We start from the raw sequence: 14,616 nt of genomic DNA on the forward strand, positions 1-14,616 counted from the left end.
GGGTAGCCACAGTCGAAAAACATCAGGTGAAATCGAATCAACCTAGGACATACTTTCCAATTTCCTGAATTAGATTGGCAAATACTTTTCCTTTGTCGTATTTTTTAATCGCATCTTTTTTCCTCTTTTAAGCAGTATTTTTCGTCTTTTAGATTAGCTGTTTCTTCAACTCGTATAACGCATCCATATTTTCTCATTTTATTTTATCAGATTTTTCTAAAAAAACGTTTATTGATTTTTGAGTTTTTTTTTTCTTTATAAAATTGTTGTTCTTAATTTTTTAAAGCATTTCTTAATTTTTTTATTTTACATTATTTTTTTTTTCAATTGCATCATTCTTTTTAGTAGTTTCTATTTATTTAATTTTTTTTATTTTTTAATCATTTTTCGGTTTTTCACACCGCATTAAGGTTGCTGTGCTCTTATTTCGGGGTTCTATGTTTTTTCTTTTGGAACTATTTTCGCGATTTTCGCTGGAGACCGGAGACTCACGTCATTGATGGTCAGTAGCAGGCCCGGAAAGGAGCACCTGTAAACAGCGAGGAGTTATTTAGTTAACGTTGAATCCCTATGACCCCGAAAAACAACAAAATAGTTCGAACTGACAAAACGGACCTACGAAAAATTTGATTGACTTTGAACCTTCGATTCAAGCCAATCAAATTTTTCGTAAATTTAGTACGGGATGATGTAACGGACCATTATTTACTAGGATACCAACAAAAGAAAATCATTAAAATCAAGTTAGAGTAATGGGCGGAATTAAATAAAATGAAACGTTAATAATAAAATTAATTAATAATAAATCAACACAAATCAAAACATTTAATTAAAACGAAAATGAGAAGATTCAATTCAACTCAACGAGAGGATAAATCATCCTGCAAGGTACCACCCTGAAATAATCATTAACTCGATCATCATTAATATCAGAAGCGCGCCTGTAGATGTGATGTATTCGATCACCCGACACATTTTTGGAGTAGAAAGTATGGTTTAGAGAGTCATCTTCCAGATGATCACCGACTGCAAGCTTGTTGTGCACCAGGTGAATGACCTCTTTCGGGATGCCTTTGTGCACCTAGGTTTGGAAGAGAAAAGGTTCGGTCTTTGGACTCGGGTTTGGAAGGGGAAGACAAGGCTGCATTGCAAAATCGCGGAAAAGAGAGTTGTTTGTTTAACTTCTCGATTAGGTCTTCGTATCGGGTAGTTCCGGTACGAAGTTGAACTAGATCAAGAAGGCTGATTTCAAATGCGACTTCCTGAACCACTTAATCTTGGAGTTCAGTTGGGTGAAGATCGTTAAATTCGCGTGGTAATTTTTTCCACCTGTGATCCGTGAACCAGTGTTCTGGTTATTAATTAGCCCTTTTTGTGTTTTCCGCTTAGCTCGCAGTTGAAGTTAAAATAGCGCAGGGAAGTGTAGTGCTAAAAAGCGTATGAAAAGTGCTGACTCAGTCAGGTAAGGTGTGAAACGCTAGCTCGCCGAACGAGTCGTGAAACCCCGTTTGTTTCTTGCGACAGGTTCGAGAAACCCACTACAGCTTCCTCCAGCAGCCGTTACATCGACCGTTGATCCCACCGTGGCGATTTGGAAATCCGCCAAGGCGGCCCGAAGGCCGTCAGGAAACCGCCGGGGCGAAAAGACGTTTTTGGAGCACGTACGCAGAAGCGCTAAAGCCGCCCCCGCGGGTAACTTCGCATCGACGAAATCTTCGACCAGCCGTGGCAGCCGGGAGATCTCGGCAAAAAGTTTGCTGAACGCACGGGATCAGATGACCTGCATGATTCATCATTTTCACCGATAGCCCGTCACCAGCACATCTGCCGGGAGAGCACGTCGGAGGTTCACCACACTTGGCAGCAGAACCGGGGAAACATCAAAAACCCCCCGTTAGTATAAGGAAATAACGTGAGTACTCACCTATGGCCAACTTTATTTACTAGCGATTGTTCGCTAATGTACATGTACATTCTTTATGAACGGCATGCAACTATAGCCGCTTAAGTTGCAATTTGCAAACTTCGTCCTATGACGATAATTTTACGTGCAATCGATGCAATTTGGACTGGCGAGCCGGAAAAGTAGCCAATTTTCACCCCCGCAAAGAAAAATCAAACCATTTGCATGAAGAAATTTTCATCATCGAGCGCACCGTAAAGCGAACGAACAACCAAGCGTCTCCACCAGCAATAGCAGTTGAAAATCAAAACCAAAACGAAATTGTAAAACTAACACACGACAGTGGAGGCCGAAATAAAAGGGACCCAATGAATGCTAACTAAATCGTCTCAGGCATTTTGGACCGGAAACACTAGAGGGATGATGACATAATTGGGGCATTGGGAAGGGGGTCACAGGCTATTCGTTGTTGCGTTTACCTTCTTTACAGCGGTGATTGGCTGCGAATCCAATCACGGTCTTTTCTCATCCTGAGCAGGTTAAGAGGTTGGGAATTCGTCCGTTAGTTTTCAGCTTCTCTGGTTCAACTTTTTAGCGAGCAACGAATAATCCCCCTTTCCGTGATTTTGCGGGCTGTTCTCGTTTTCGGGGCGGATTCGAATTCGAAGCCGAAGTACGGATCCCTTTTCAGAGACCCTTCTGCTTCTTTCCCAAAATAGGGAACCAAAAAAGGAACTCACGTCCGAGTCTCATTCAGCTGGGCAAACCAAGACTAGGTGGGTGGTCTTCCGTAAGGAAGTGGCGCTTAAGCCATCCGCTAACGGAACGGAAGTGTGTCGGGGCTCTCGTTATAACAGATTATACTTTGAGGTTAGTTGATTCGTAACATGCAAACACGGTTAGTGAAAATCCGGCTATATCTTTACAGCTTTTAGCCAAGTATCCAGATTAGTAACCCTTCCGGTTGTCGGGAAATAATTACATTGGTAGCAACACCGTTTATGTAAGTCACTTTTCCAGTTATATCTAAATTGAAAAACTCCTAATTGTACTTAAAATAAATTACAGTTTGAAGCTGTATTCAACTGCTATCAAAGCGGCGTTTTTTCTCCTCCCACAACCCGGAACAGGCGCAATTTCCTTAATTTTAGATAAAATCACTTTTTTTGTCCTTAATATCAGGAAACTCGTGCATGAATATTAGTCATTGGATAAATATTAATAATTTCGTGCTAAGCAATGATCAACACCCATTAAGAAAAAAAAATATCTTTTTAGACTCGAGTTAACCCATAACATACATTTAGGAAAACTTTTTCTTGAAAAAATTGAGAAATTATTATTGCTTTTAAAATATGGCATAATGAAAATCATATTATACTCTAACGATTGACGTATTGGAATAAATATTTCATTGATTTTTTTTCATGTGAGAAACATTTTAAAGTGATAAAAAGATCTATAAGTCACATTTTCAGTCACAGTCATATTTTTCAAGATTTTTGTAAGCCACAGTCAGATTTTAAAGTGCAAATAAAGTGCAACAGCTCAAAAAAAAATTTATTTTATATATATTGAGATAACAGGATTGTTGTTTTGTTCTATTTGGCAATTTTTTCAAGAACATTTGATCTATGTGAGACTTTCCAGTTTCGAGGTATAGCTGAGGATTCTCCTTAGGGATCAAGTATCCTAGTAGGGCAGAAATCTGTAATATTGAATGTAACAAACGATCACACTCAATAAACTTGAATTTTGTTTTTTTTTTTTGTTCAACCAAACTCAACAGCATCCATAATTTAGTTACAACAGCTTCTGAAGCCGTGGAAATAAATTTACACCACTTCAATTAATTTATCGATTGTTTTGCGTGCTTCTCTTGCTAGAATCATCATAGGGGTGAACAGATGCTTTTCAAAGTCAATCGACTTAATTAGATAGTTTATTATTTCAAACATAGCTTAGGTTGAGTTATACATGTGATAGGTTTTTATATTTTTATGATCAAATTTTGGCTCAACAGTTTCTAGCCATGCTATTGCGAACCCCTCGACGCCTTGATTGTACAGAATGACAAATGAAAAACTGTTGGCCAGCATCCTATCTCTCAGACAGTCCGATTTCCAGTACCCGTTGGATCAAGGGATTCCGTCTTGCAAACGATGGAGGTCTGGTTTGGCAAAGGGGTTCGTCGCCGAAATTATCATCAGCATCATCATCACCATCCCATTGCATCCTAGATAGTGCCATACCATCGTCATCATCATCTGCAGCGTCGCTCTCTGTCCAAGCTATTTGAATATCCGCCGTCACTAATTCCGGATCTCCTTTTCCCCCTTCCTTTCCAGTTTGTTGCCTCGGTGTGTCTGGCCCTGGCGTCGTCGGTGGAAGCCCAACAAGAATATCGACCGGCGCCGCTCCGGATCGGTACGGGAAATGCTGATCTGAAGCCAACTCCGGTGCCAATTCTGAAGCAGATTAACAGGTAATGGTTTGGTCATTTTTTTGCTCCGTAAACCCACACAACCACCTTGTATGCTCTTTACCTATATGTTGCAAGCTCGTTTAGCTCGCCACCACCACACCAGTTCCAAACCTACTAATCCTGACAGTTTAACTTTAACGACAACTAATTGGGCTTTTGTTTTACGTAGCCAGATGTTGGTTTCTCTCTATGGGTAACTATGAAAATACACAGGGGCTCTCATACGGCATCGTTGCTCAAAATAACTTTGCACCGCACTTCGATGGGAAACGCAACGAGGTGATAACGACTAATCTGATGCAATTTTAAATAGCTTTTATCAATAGAATGAAAACGATAGACCTGTGGACTACAAATGATTATACACGAAGCCATGTTTTTTTTGTTATTCGTTCATCCTTCGCCTCCACACTCCGTTCTCCTGTACGCCGCCAAAGATGGTTCTTAACACTCGTCGCTCGAATACTCCGAGTGTACGCAGGTCCTCCTCGAGCAATATCCATGTCTCGTGCCCGTAGAGAACAACCGGTCTAATGAGCGTCATATACAGGTTACACTTCGTGCGAGGGCTTAGTCTTCTCGACCGCAGTTGACTGTGGAGTCCATAGTAGGCACCGACTTCCGCTGATAATTCGCCGCCGGATCTCACGGCTGGTGTCATTGTCTGCCGTCACCAGTGAGCCGAGATAGGCAAAGTCTTCGACTATCTCCAGCTCGTCGCCGCCGACTGTGACCTTGTTATTACTGGACAAGCGGGTTCGGTCGGTCTCGAATCCGCAGGCTAGCATGTACTTCGTCTTGGACGTTTTAATCATCAACCCAATCCTTCCTGCTTCGCGGTTCAGTTTGCGGTAGATGTCTTCCACCGCGGCAGATGATCTGCCGACTATATCAATGTCATCGGCAAAGCAGATAAGTTGACTGGATCTGTTGAAAATCGTGCCCCGCATTTCGCCTACCACTCGTCGAATAACACTTTTAAGCGCCACGTTGAACATCATGCAGGATAGACCATAACCTTGTCGAAGCCCCCTGCGCGATTCGAATGAACTCGACAATTCACCCGAAATGTTTCTTAACGTTGCTGTAAGAACCACCAGGCTGGTCCTTGAGATGGTTGAATGGTAAACGTACCTGGTAGCGACCATCCTCGTCTCAAGTGTGGGTGAGCTTGAAGCAGCAGCTTCAGCAGCTTCAGCAGCAGATAGTGTTGATTCGGTTGGCATAGTTTCAATTTCTCAAAACTTGTCCAGTGTTTCGTTGAGTTCGGTGTCTTTGCGGTTGAGCTGACACACGCGTGGGAGCGGCTTGGGTTTTTTGGGCGAACGTAACCTGACATCATCCAGCCTAATTCAGTTTCAGCTAGGGTGAGGTTGCTGTTGTTGATCTTTATTCGACCATCTCGGACCAAACCGAAAAAGATTTTATTGCATATTATTAAATCGACCGAGCCCCGGGACATGGAAGGTGGGATCGGCAAATGTCGAACCGGTCGGAATTTTTAGTGTTTGCGTGTCAACTTCGAAAAGAGTGGATTGGTGGACACCGATGGAACGACCAAGAATTCCAGCATGGAGGTGGAATAATTATTTACGCCGAATTGGATGCGTGTCGAGAGCGTATAATTGACACGAGTTTGAATGCCATTCAAGCCACGTACCGGAAGGCCCACTCGTCGCATGTTTACCATCAGTGCAACGCTGCTTTAATTGCTGGGACTTTTGTCACCAATCCCTGACAGGTCACGATGTTGCCGAATATGTGGTGAAGAGAACACTTCGCTAGAGTTTGCAAAAATCAACGTTCACGAAACTGGTGGCTTGGACTGCCAGGCATACAAATAGCAAAGGCAAGCCAGTAAAATTGGATGTAATCCAGCTAAACCTAAACCATAGCGAGGTAGCACAGCTTCTGCTGGAGACAACGGTAGGCGAAAGAAAATAAGATGTGACGCTTTTATCAGAACCATAAGGGAGAATGAGGATACTTGGGGATACTTGATTCCTTAGCTATATCTCGAAACTGGAATGTCTTACAAAGATCAAATGTTCTAGAAAAATGTGCCAAAATGAGCAAAATAACAATGCTTGCAGTTTAAAAATTTTTAACAAAATAATTGTTTGAGTAATTGAACTTTGTTTGAAAAATTTCACAAAATGTAACTTGAAGATCTTTTTCATCACTTTGAAATGTTCCTTACATGGGAAAATTATGAAAAAAATATTTGTTCCAATGTATCAATCGTTCGGGCATAAAATGAACTTCAAAGTGCCATATTTTCAAAGCAATGGAAAACTCTCAACTTTTTTCAGAAAAAGTTTTCTAAAATGTTGATTATGGGTACAATTGATCCCCTAGAGTTGGGTACAATTGATCCCCCTTCCAAACGGCATATTCTTCTTCTGAATTGATCGTTATGATTGCTGATTACGAAATTACTTATATTTATTCAAAAACTAATATTTATCAAACAATTGTCTGAAGAAAAAAGCAACAATAATTAATTTTCTCTTAATTATAAAAAAAATAGCGCCTGTAACAGGCCCGTGCGAAGGACCCGTCCATGGGGGGGGTTTTCGAAATTCATATTTAGCTGGTAATAATAACATTACCAAAAATACACAATAAAGAAGAAAATCATTTCTTAAACCATTTACTTACTCATGACCATCACACAAACTCCAGAAAATAATTAACTTTTCTGATACGATTAAAAATAATACAGAATCAATGCTATTTCCGGTAAGTTATTAATAATAATTGAAAATAATGATTCTTATTCTGAAATAGATTTATTTAGTCAATATTTTCGTAATTCAGGAATCGAATGCGTATTAAAATTTCGAATTAAAACCGTTGGACATAAGAATCAGTGCAAAGAAATAGAATACATAAAAAATAAAACACCAGGTTAAAAAGAATAGAATCCGAATTTGAAAATAAATTTAAAGGCAGGTCAGAAATTAACCATCAGTAACCATATTTATTAACATTTCTTTTTTCATTTTTAATAGAAAAGTAGGTTGAAAAATTCCTCTGTTTTAGGTTAAATTTTAAATAATATTTTAAACACGATCCATTTTAAACTTATTATTTATTTATCTTAATTTTTTTATTAACATGGTTAACCATTTTGAACATGGGAGATTTTATTTTTAAACACATAGAAGCTGATTGAACTAAATTTGATAAAACAAATCCAATTTTATTTCTAGAGTACCAGTGATTAAAGTCAGAGATAAACTTCTTTTTTATGTTCGAATTCTTCCAGTTATCAGAATGAAAAGCTACAAAAGCTTGATTTTTCCTTAATCTATTTCAAAAAGATGAATTAACAATACAATAACAAACAATGAAAATAAGTCAAACGTTTATAAATTTTCAAGCGCAATAAAGTTTAAAATTTCAAGCTCTGAACTATGTGTTTCTTAAAAAAAACCTAGATTTATAGGCTTCCAAGAAGACGATTGCAGAATACAAAAATTTAGAATTGAATAACGGAGGCAAACTTATTCAAAATATATTTAAAATGAATTATAGGTATGACTCGAAAATTCCGTAAAATTATTTGAAAATTAAAATAAAATGTAAATTTGATTGCTCAGCCTTATCGGAAAAAGTTATGTTGTTTTAGTAAGAACATTTCAAGATTATGAAAATACAAATTCGTTCCATAAGGAACAAATTGATGACTATGATGAAAATGCTTCTATCTACAAATGCTACTTGCTCATTTTCAATATTATTTCATATCTTCTAACTTTCCATTCGCCTGTAATTTTCATAATCTAGCAATGTGCTTACTTAAAAATATAGCTCTCACTAATAAAGTCGAAAAATTAGATTAACAAAAATTATAACCATAACGTATAATCGAACAGCCGCAATGCATAGCAATTTGGAATGCAAGGGCTTATCGGGTGAGAGATGGTTTGTCTAATAACTTTAAGAATCTCACATTTTATGAAAGGGGCCTCATACATAAACAACTTAAAATACGACACAATTTTAAAACGATTTGCATAAACATTGATTCACGAGCACGAAGTAGTTCTGGACGTGTAAAAGAAGTGAGTTATTTATAACGATTTATTAATTTAAAGGTAAAACAAAGTTTACCGGATCAGTTTGTTGTTTGTAATACTCTGTTCAATTTAGAAAAAATATTTTGATAGTGATGATGATGATACATGATCAAAATAAGTAAAATTCTACCGTTCTGGAAAATGGAGATATAAGTATTTCGGACATAACTGAAGAAAGTTTGAAAAAAATAGATTAAATTTTATATAACGAACTTGTTGAAGTATGCAAAACTAATTGATTTTTGCTTTTTAAAATATCTTAAATTCAATGAAGATAGCATATGTTAAAAATCTATTAATTTACAAAACTGGGAAAAGTAAACAAATAAAACTTTAATGACTTTTTTCGAAGATGTAAAAATTTCTTGGGGTCTTGGAGAATGTTAAACCTTTATTTTAACATTTTTGTAATGTTTTAAAGTTTTGTCAGTAAAATGAAATTTTTTCTTTAAATAGTTTTCATCTATTTTCAAATGTTTCAGGGCACCAACGGAGTTCTTTACACCTCAGAAAAATGTGAATTCGGCTTTGTGTAATTTATCAAAACCCATTTCAATGTGGAGTTGATGAACAAGAAACAATAATTAAATTTAAATAAAATTAAGGCTGAAATTGTTTTTTTGAGAAATATTTCGTAGCTGCATGAAATTTGTAATGATATAAAAGATTTTTTTTTAATTATGAAAGCAATTAGTAATAACGTAATGGATGAACTTGTTTAGGTACACTCCTTAATAAAAAACCAATTTTAAAGGCGAGGTAGGGTTTTTGTGCGTCATAATTCGAGTTTTAATATAAAAGATTTATTTAATTGCAAATTGAAATTGACAATTAAAAATAAGTTTAAATTCGTGAAAAGCATATAGTGTCGAAGAATGATATATCCTAAGACTAGTGTGATTAAGAAGTAAAACCGCCGGAGGCAAGAAAATTTTCTGACATGTATGTTAACACTTGTTCTCAAACACCTTTTGGAATTGAGTTATTTAACGTTACTACAGTAAATTTATTTCTTGAAATTAAAATTTTACTTGAAAAAAATCTCCATGGGGGGGGGTTAAACTCCTAAAACCCCCCCCCCGTTCGCACGGCCTTGGCCTGTAAGTATGCAATGTTATTAGCGTTGAGACAAAGTTATAGAATTTTCTTCTTATGTCTGCTATAAATTGTTAAAGGAGAACAAACATGACCAAAATAGTCAATTAACATTCTATCTTGGGGTTTTGTTTGATTTCTATACAAGGATTAGGGCTTCCTGAATAAAAGATAAAGTCTCCTTCAATAGGGGATCAAGTCTCCCCTAACTTCAGAAAAATCGCAATTTTTTCACTCCCACGAAAATGCTTCTAGTTCATCAACGGGTTCAAGTATCGTTCTAATTTTTGGAGCATATAAACTTGAAGTTACAAGCTGTCAGAAAATGTCAAAGACGGCGAGTTGCTAATTTTTTCTTAAAAGATATGGTGAAAATAAGAAAAGGGGATCAAGTATCCCCACTCTCCCCTACAGAATTCCGTCTGGAAACGGTAATTGGACAGCGGACAGGTCTGGCTTAGCTGCTCGGGACGTTTTCCTATCCAGGAGATATTGGTAGATTCTCGAGACGGATTTGTGATTGCTAAAATTGACGGCATCTTATTCTGCTACGCTTCACCAAGATGGGCGAACGGTGAGTTCAACACAATGTTGGATGAACTCACTCACGAACTGACAGGAAGGGCCCCTGTAGTGATAGGAGGAGACTTCAACGCTTGGGCGGTTAACTGGGTTAGTAGGTGCTATAACCCTAGGGGCCACAGTCTGCTAGAATCCTTCGCGAGACTGGAGGTTGAGCTGTGCAACACTGGATCTACCAGCACCTATCGCAAGAAAGAACGTCAGTGACAGATATCACCTTTGCTAGCCCATCATTTAAAACTGACATGAATTGGAGAGTGTGTGACGATTATACGCACAGCGATCACCAGGCGATACGTTACAGCGTAGATACCGAAATCCGGTGGCAGTAAGGCAACTGCCAGTCCATGAGCGGAGATGGAAGACCAAAGTTTTCGATAAGGAAGTGTGCACCGAAGCTATTAACATGCAGGAAGCATAGCAGGTCCATAATGCTGAGCAACTGACGAAAATGATGGTAGTGGTGTGCGAAATGACCATGCCCAGAAGGAATACACCGAAGTGGTGGCGAAGACCAGCTTACTGGGGGGACCTCAGAAATAGCTGAGCTTCGCACTAGCTGTCTAAAAACCAGGCGACGAGCTCAACGGACGAGAAACGAAGCCGACAGAGAAACGAGAGGTGCCGTTTACCAAGCAGCCAGGGTGGCACTCAAGCGAGCTATTAAAACAAGCAAAGAGAACTGCTACAGAGCGTAGATGATAACCCATGGGACCAAGCCTATAGAGTTGCACTGGCGAGATTCGGTGGCTCAAGGTCACCGACCGAAAAGTGTCCGGAAAAGTTGAGAGAGATCGTTGCACATCTTTTCCCGCAGCATGGTCCGACGCAGTGGCCACTTACCCCGTACGAAGCTAGTGCCCACGACATCGAGCCAGTAACGAACGAGGAACTTGTGGCTATCGCAAATAAACTTGTGGTGAATAAGGCCCCTGGTCCGTACGGAATACCAAATGCAGTGCTGAAGGTGGCGGTACAGATCATTCCGGATACCTTCAGAGTGGTGTTACAAATTTGTCTCGACGAGGGATCTTTTCCCAATTCGTGGAAAACGGCGAAGCTGATGCTACTACCGAAACCTGGGAAACCCCTAGGGCATCCATTATCATACAGACCCATTTGTCTGCTGGACACCCTTGGTAAGCTACTGGAGAGGATAATATTTAACAGACTTATTATCAACACAGAAGGCGAAAATGGACTGTCGGACATACATTTCGGTTTTCGGAAAGGGAGATCTACGGAGGACGCCATCCAAATGGTGACTTAGTACGCGAAGCGCGCATATAAAAAGAAGCGGACAGGTGTTCGCCACTGCGCCATTGTGACAACTGACGTTAAGAACGCCTTCAACAATGCCAGCTGGAAAGCGATTGCCAAAGCGCTTCACAGGATGCGTTTGCCCAATACCCTCTGCAGGATAATAGGAAGCTTCTTCGAAAATCGATTCCTGACGTTCCATACTCGGACCGGTGCTTTGGAATGCCATGTACAATGAGGTGTTAACGCTGAAACTATCAGGCGTGCAGATTGTCGGATTTGCTAACGATATCGTGCTCATGATTACCGGCGAAACAATCGAGGAGGTAGAAGACCTTGCAACGGTGTCCGTAGAAAAGGTTGGCATCTGGATGGATGGAGTTGAGATTCAGATAGCTTACCATAAAACCGAAGTTCTGCGCGTGACCAATAAAAGAGTTGTTCCGCACATGGAGATTACTGTTGGAGGGCACACGACATCTTCGAAACAACAGCTGAAATACCTTGGAGTAATGGTCGACCATCGCTTAAGTTTTGGTGCGCATGTCAAATACTGGTCTGAAAGTGCATCGAAAGCCATAGGTTCATTGGCCTGGATTATGCCGAACTGCTATGATCCAAAGAGTAGCAAGAGACGTCTTCTTGCGAGCGTAGCACTGTCGAAACTACGATACGGAGGAGCGGCCTGGAGCTCCGTGATACAGGTAGAGCGCAACAGATCCAAATTACGAAGCACACTTCGGCTGATAGCCATGCGAGCCATCTGCGGATGCAGCGTTTGTCATCGCGGGCATGATTCCCATCGACATAACTCTGGCGGAGGATGTGGAGTGTTACAAAGCAAGAGCTGTTAGGGGGGTGCATAAAATTCAACGAGCAGCGTCAATGCTCAAGTGGCAAGAGCAATGGGACGCTTCGAACAACGCAAGATGGACGCATAGGCTAATCCCGCGACTTTCAGACTGGGTAAATCGGAAGTATGGAGAGGTCAACTTCTACCTGACGCAGTTTCTTTCGGATCATGGGTGCTTTAAGCAATACCTTCATCGGTTTAAGCTTATCAGCTCGCCTTATTGCCCGGTGTCGTGAATTTCAATATGTAAAACCGTTGTATTTTTCGCTTATGAAAATTTAATGTAAACTTTTTGTAAATCAACCTTTCGCGTCCAAATTAGTTACTAGAATGACCGTTAATTTTCACTTCCCTTTCTCTTTCGAAACTCCTCTCTCTCATCTCTTCATTCTTGCTAAATTAGACGAGTTAAAAGAGTGGTGTTCCGTTCACTCTTATATTATTGTAGCAATGTCAAAACTAACATATACTCAAATTTAGATATTCAAATTTTTATCATAATCATGATTAAATATTATATAATATTCAATTTCACGAAGACCAATGCTTTCTACATCAATTGAATAAATACCAATATTCTCTACACCCGGAATGCGTAGATACGGAGGAACCGGCAGAACATGCTATCTTTGTCTGCTTCAGGTTCATTTCAAGGCGTCAACAACTTCAAAATTTGAACACTGAAAACACTGTAGGTGAAATGTGTCGCGAGGAACAGTCGTGGCGTGCTATCGTCGACGAAATCTCGCAAATCATGCGCGATCTGATAAGAATCAGGAGAAATGATGAACGGAGAGAGCAAGATAGTCAACCAAATTTGACAAACTAATGGAACGTCCTGGGCCTCGTATGACACTACAATTGAAAAGCAACGCGATCTTAGGGCGCGGTATAACCCTAATCTGGACTCATACGTGTGATGGGACTTAAAAGGTCTCACGTTCTCAGCTACGATCTTTCCTGCAGCAAAAGGAAGCGGAGATACCATTCGGGGTGGTCGTGACGGGATTCTTGCTTGGTAGTTTCTCAATCGGCCATGCTTTGGTGGTTAGAAATCCTGCAGGAGTGGATGCTGTGACGAGCGCGAGTTTCTTGAAAGCGTTACCTAACCGGCACACGTTCCGAAGTCCCCGGTGTAGTGGATGCTGTGACGGGCGTGAGTTACTAAAAAAGCGTTATCTAACCGGCACACGTCTCGAGATCCTCCGTACCAGTCTGAAGTTGGCGAGAACTCGTCATCTCTCCTGCAGGAAGTCGATGAATTCTTGAAATTCAGGTAGCTCGTTCCCCGGGAGTTTCGTCTCCCACTGATCTTGGGTTTTCTTGGCCGGTTTTTTGTACAGCACATCGGCAGATCAGCCAATCCTTTCTCTGGGAAACCACGTAGAGCATCGGCATGTTTCGACCAGTTTTGCGATGCTTTGTCCTTTGATCTCGTTGGTGACCTTCGGGCTTTCCAATATTGCGTCAATGTGCGTGTCTATTATCAGTCGTCGGTCTTGGTAAGCATTTTCCAGTATTCGCCACGCCAAGTCGTAGTCTTTCGTGTTGATGACATCCTAGTCAATTTAGTCTTTGACATGATCAACCAATGAATTTCGAAAGTGCAGGATTTTCATGGCGGGAGTCTCCTTGGCGTACTGCTGGTAGAGGCTCTTGAAGCTGAACCAATTATCCGGGTTGCCATCGAAGACCGGAAACGGAGCGTGCAGTTGTGGAGCGACAGCTTTTACGTACACATGTTGCGGGCGAAACTGGTCGAGCCATTTCACTTCTGGGCGATGGGAGAGCGGGTGTGAGACGATTGATTTTGGTTTTCTAGCGCAACGTAGTGTTGGTTGTGGAGAGACTCCAATCGCAGATTTTCATGCTTGTTGGCGACGATTTCCACGTGGACCTTGCCAAATTCCTCCTCACAGTCTCCAGGTGCAGGTTGAGCAAATGGATGCTCGCTCACGGTTTCAGTTTTGAGGGAATCCTCAATTCGCAACAATTTGCCAAAAATTTACTCACGGCGATCGAGAAGACTGGACATTGCTCAAGTCATTTTTTGTAGCTGGTCGCGTAGGTCCTGGGCAGTTTTCTGTTCCGCAATAGACGGCAGAATATTCGTCGGAACTTCGCCTCCAGGAATTTCACGGCGCGATGTATCAGATTCCGACACTTATTGAAACTTTTGCATCCGCAGCTGGTGAATCACTTTTTGATTATTTGCTCTTGTAGAAAGCACTTTCAATTTTTTCCTCTAGTGGGAAACACTGTTTTTTTTTTCAAATTAAGTTCAACTATAAAATTAGCCAAAATGGCTGACAGTCTTTTTTCACTAGTGCCCTGGGCACGTTCACACTCGGCA

General features: G+C 40.4%; 1 protein-coding gene across 2 annotated transcripts in view; it reads left to right on the top strand.

Annotated features, from left to right (window-relative positions):
* The window catches only part of LOC129738626 (mediator of RNA polymerase II transcription subunit 15), an 82,836-nt gene that overhangs the window by 51,102 nt on the left and 17,118 nt on the right, over positions 1-14,616 (top strand). For both annotated transcript variants that reach the window (XM_055729870.1, XM_055729869.1), the window contains exon 2: positions 4,252-4,388. In XM_055729870.1, coding sequence (XP_055585845.1) covers positions 4,252-4,388 — 137 coding nt within the window. The remainder of the gene's footprint in view (positions 1-4,251; positions 4,389-14,616) is intronic.

The sequence above is a fragment of the Uranotaenia lowii genome, chromosome 1, assembly GCF_029784155.1.
Source record: "Uranotaenia lowii strain MFRU-FL chromosome 1, ASM2978415v1, whole genome shotgun sequence".
NCBI lineage: Eukaryota > Metazoa > Arthropoda > Insecta > Diptera > Culicidae > Uranotaenia > Uranotaenia lowii.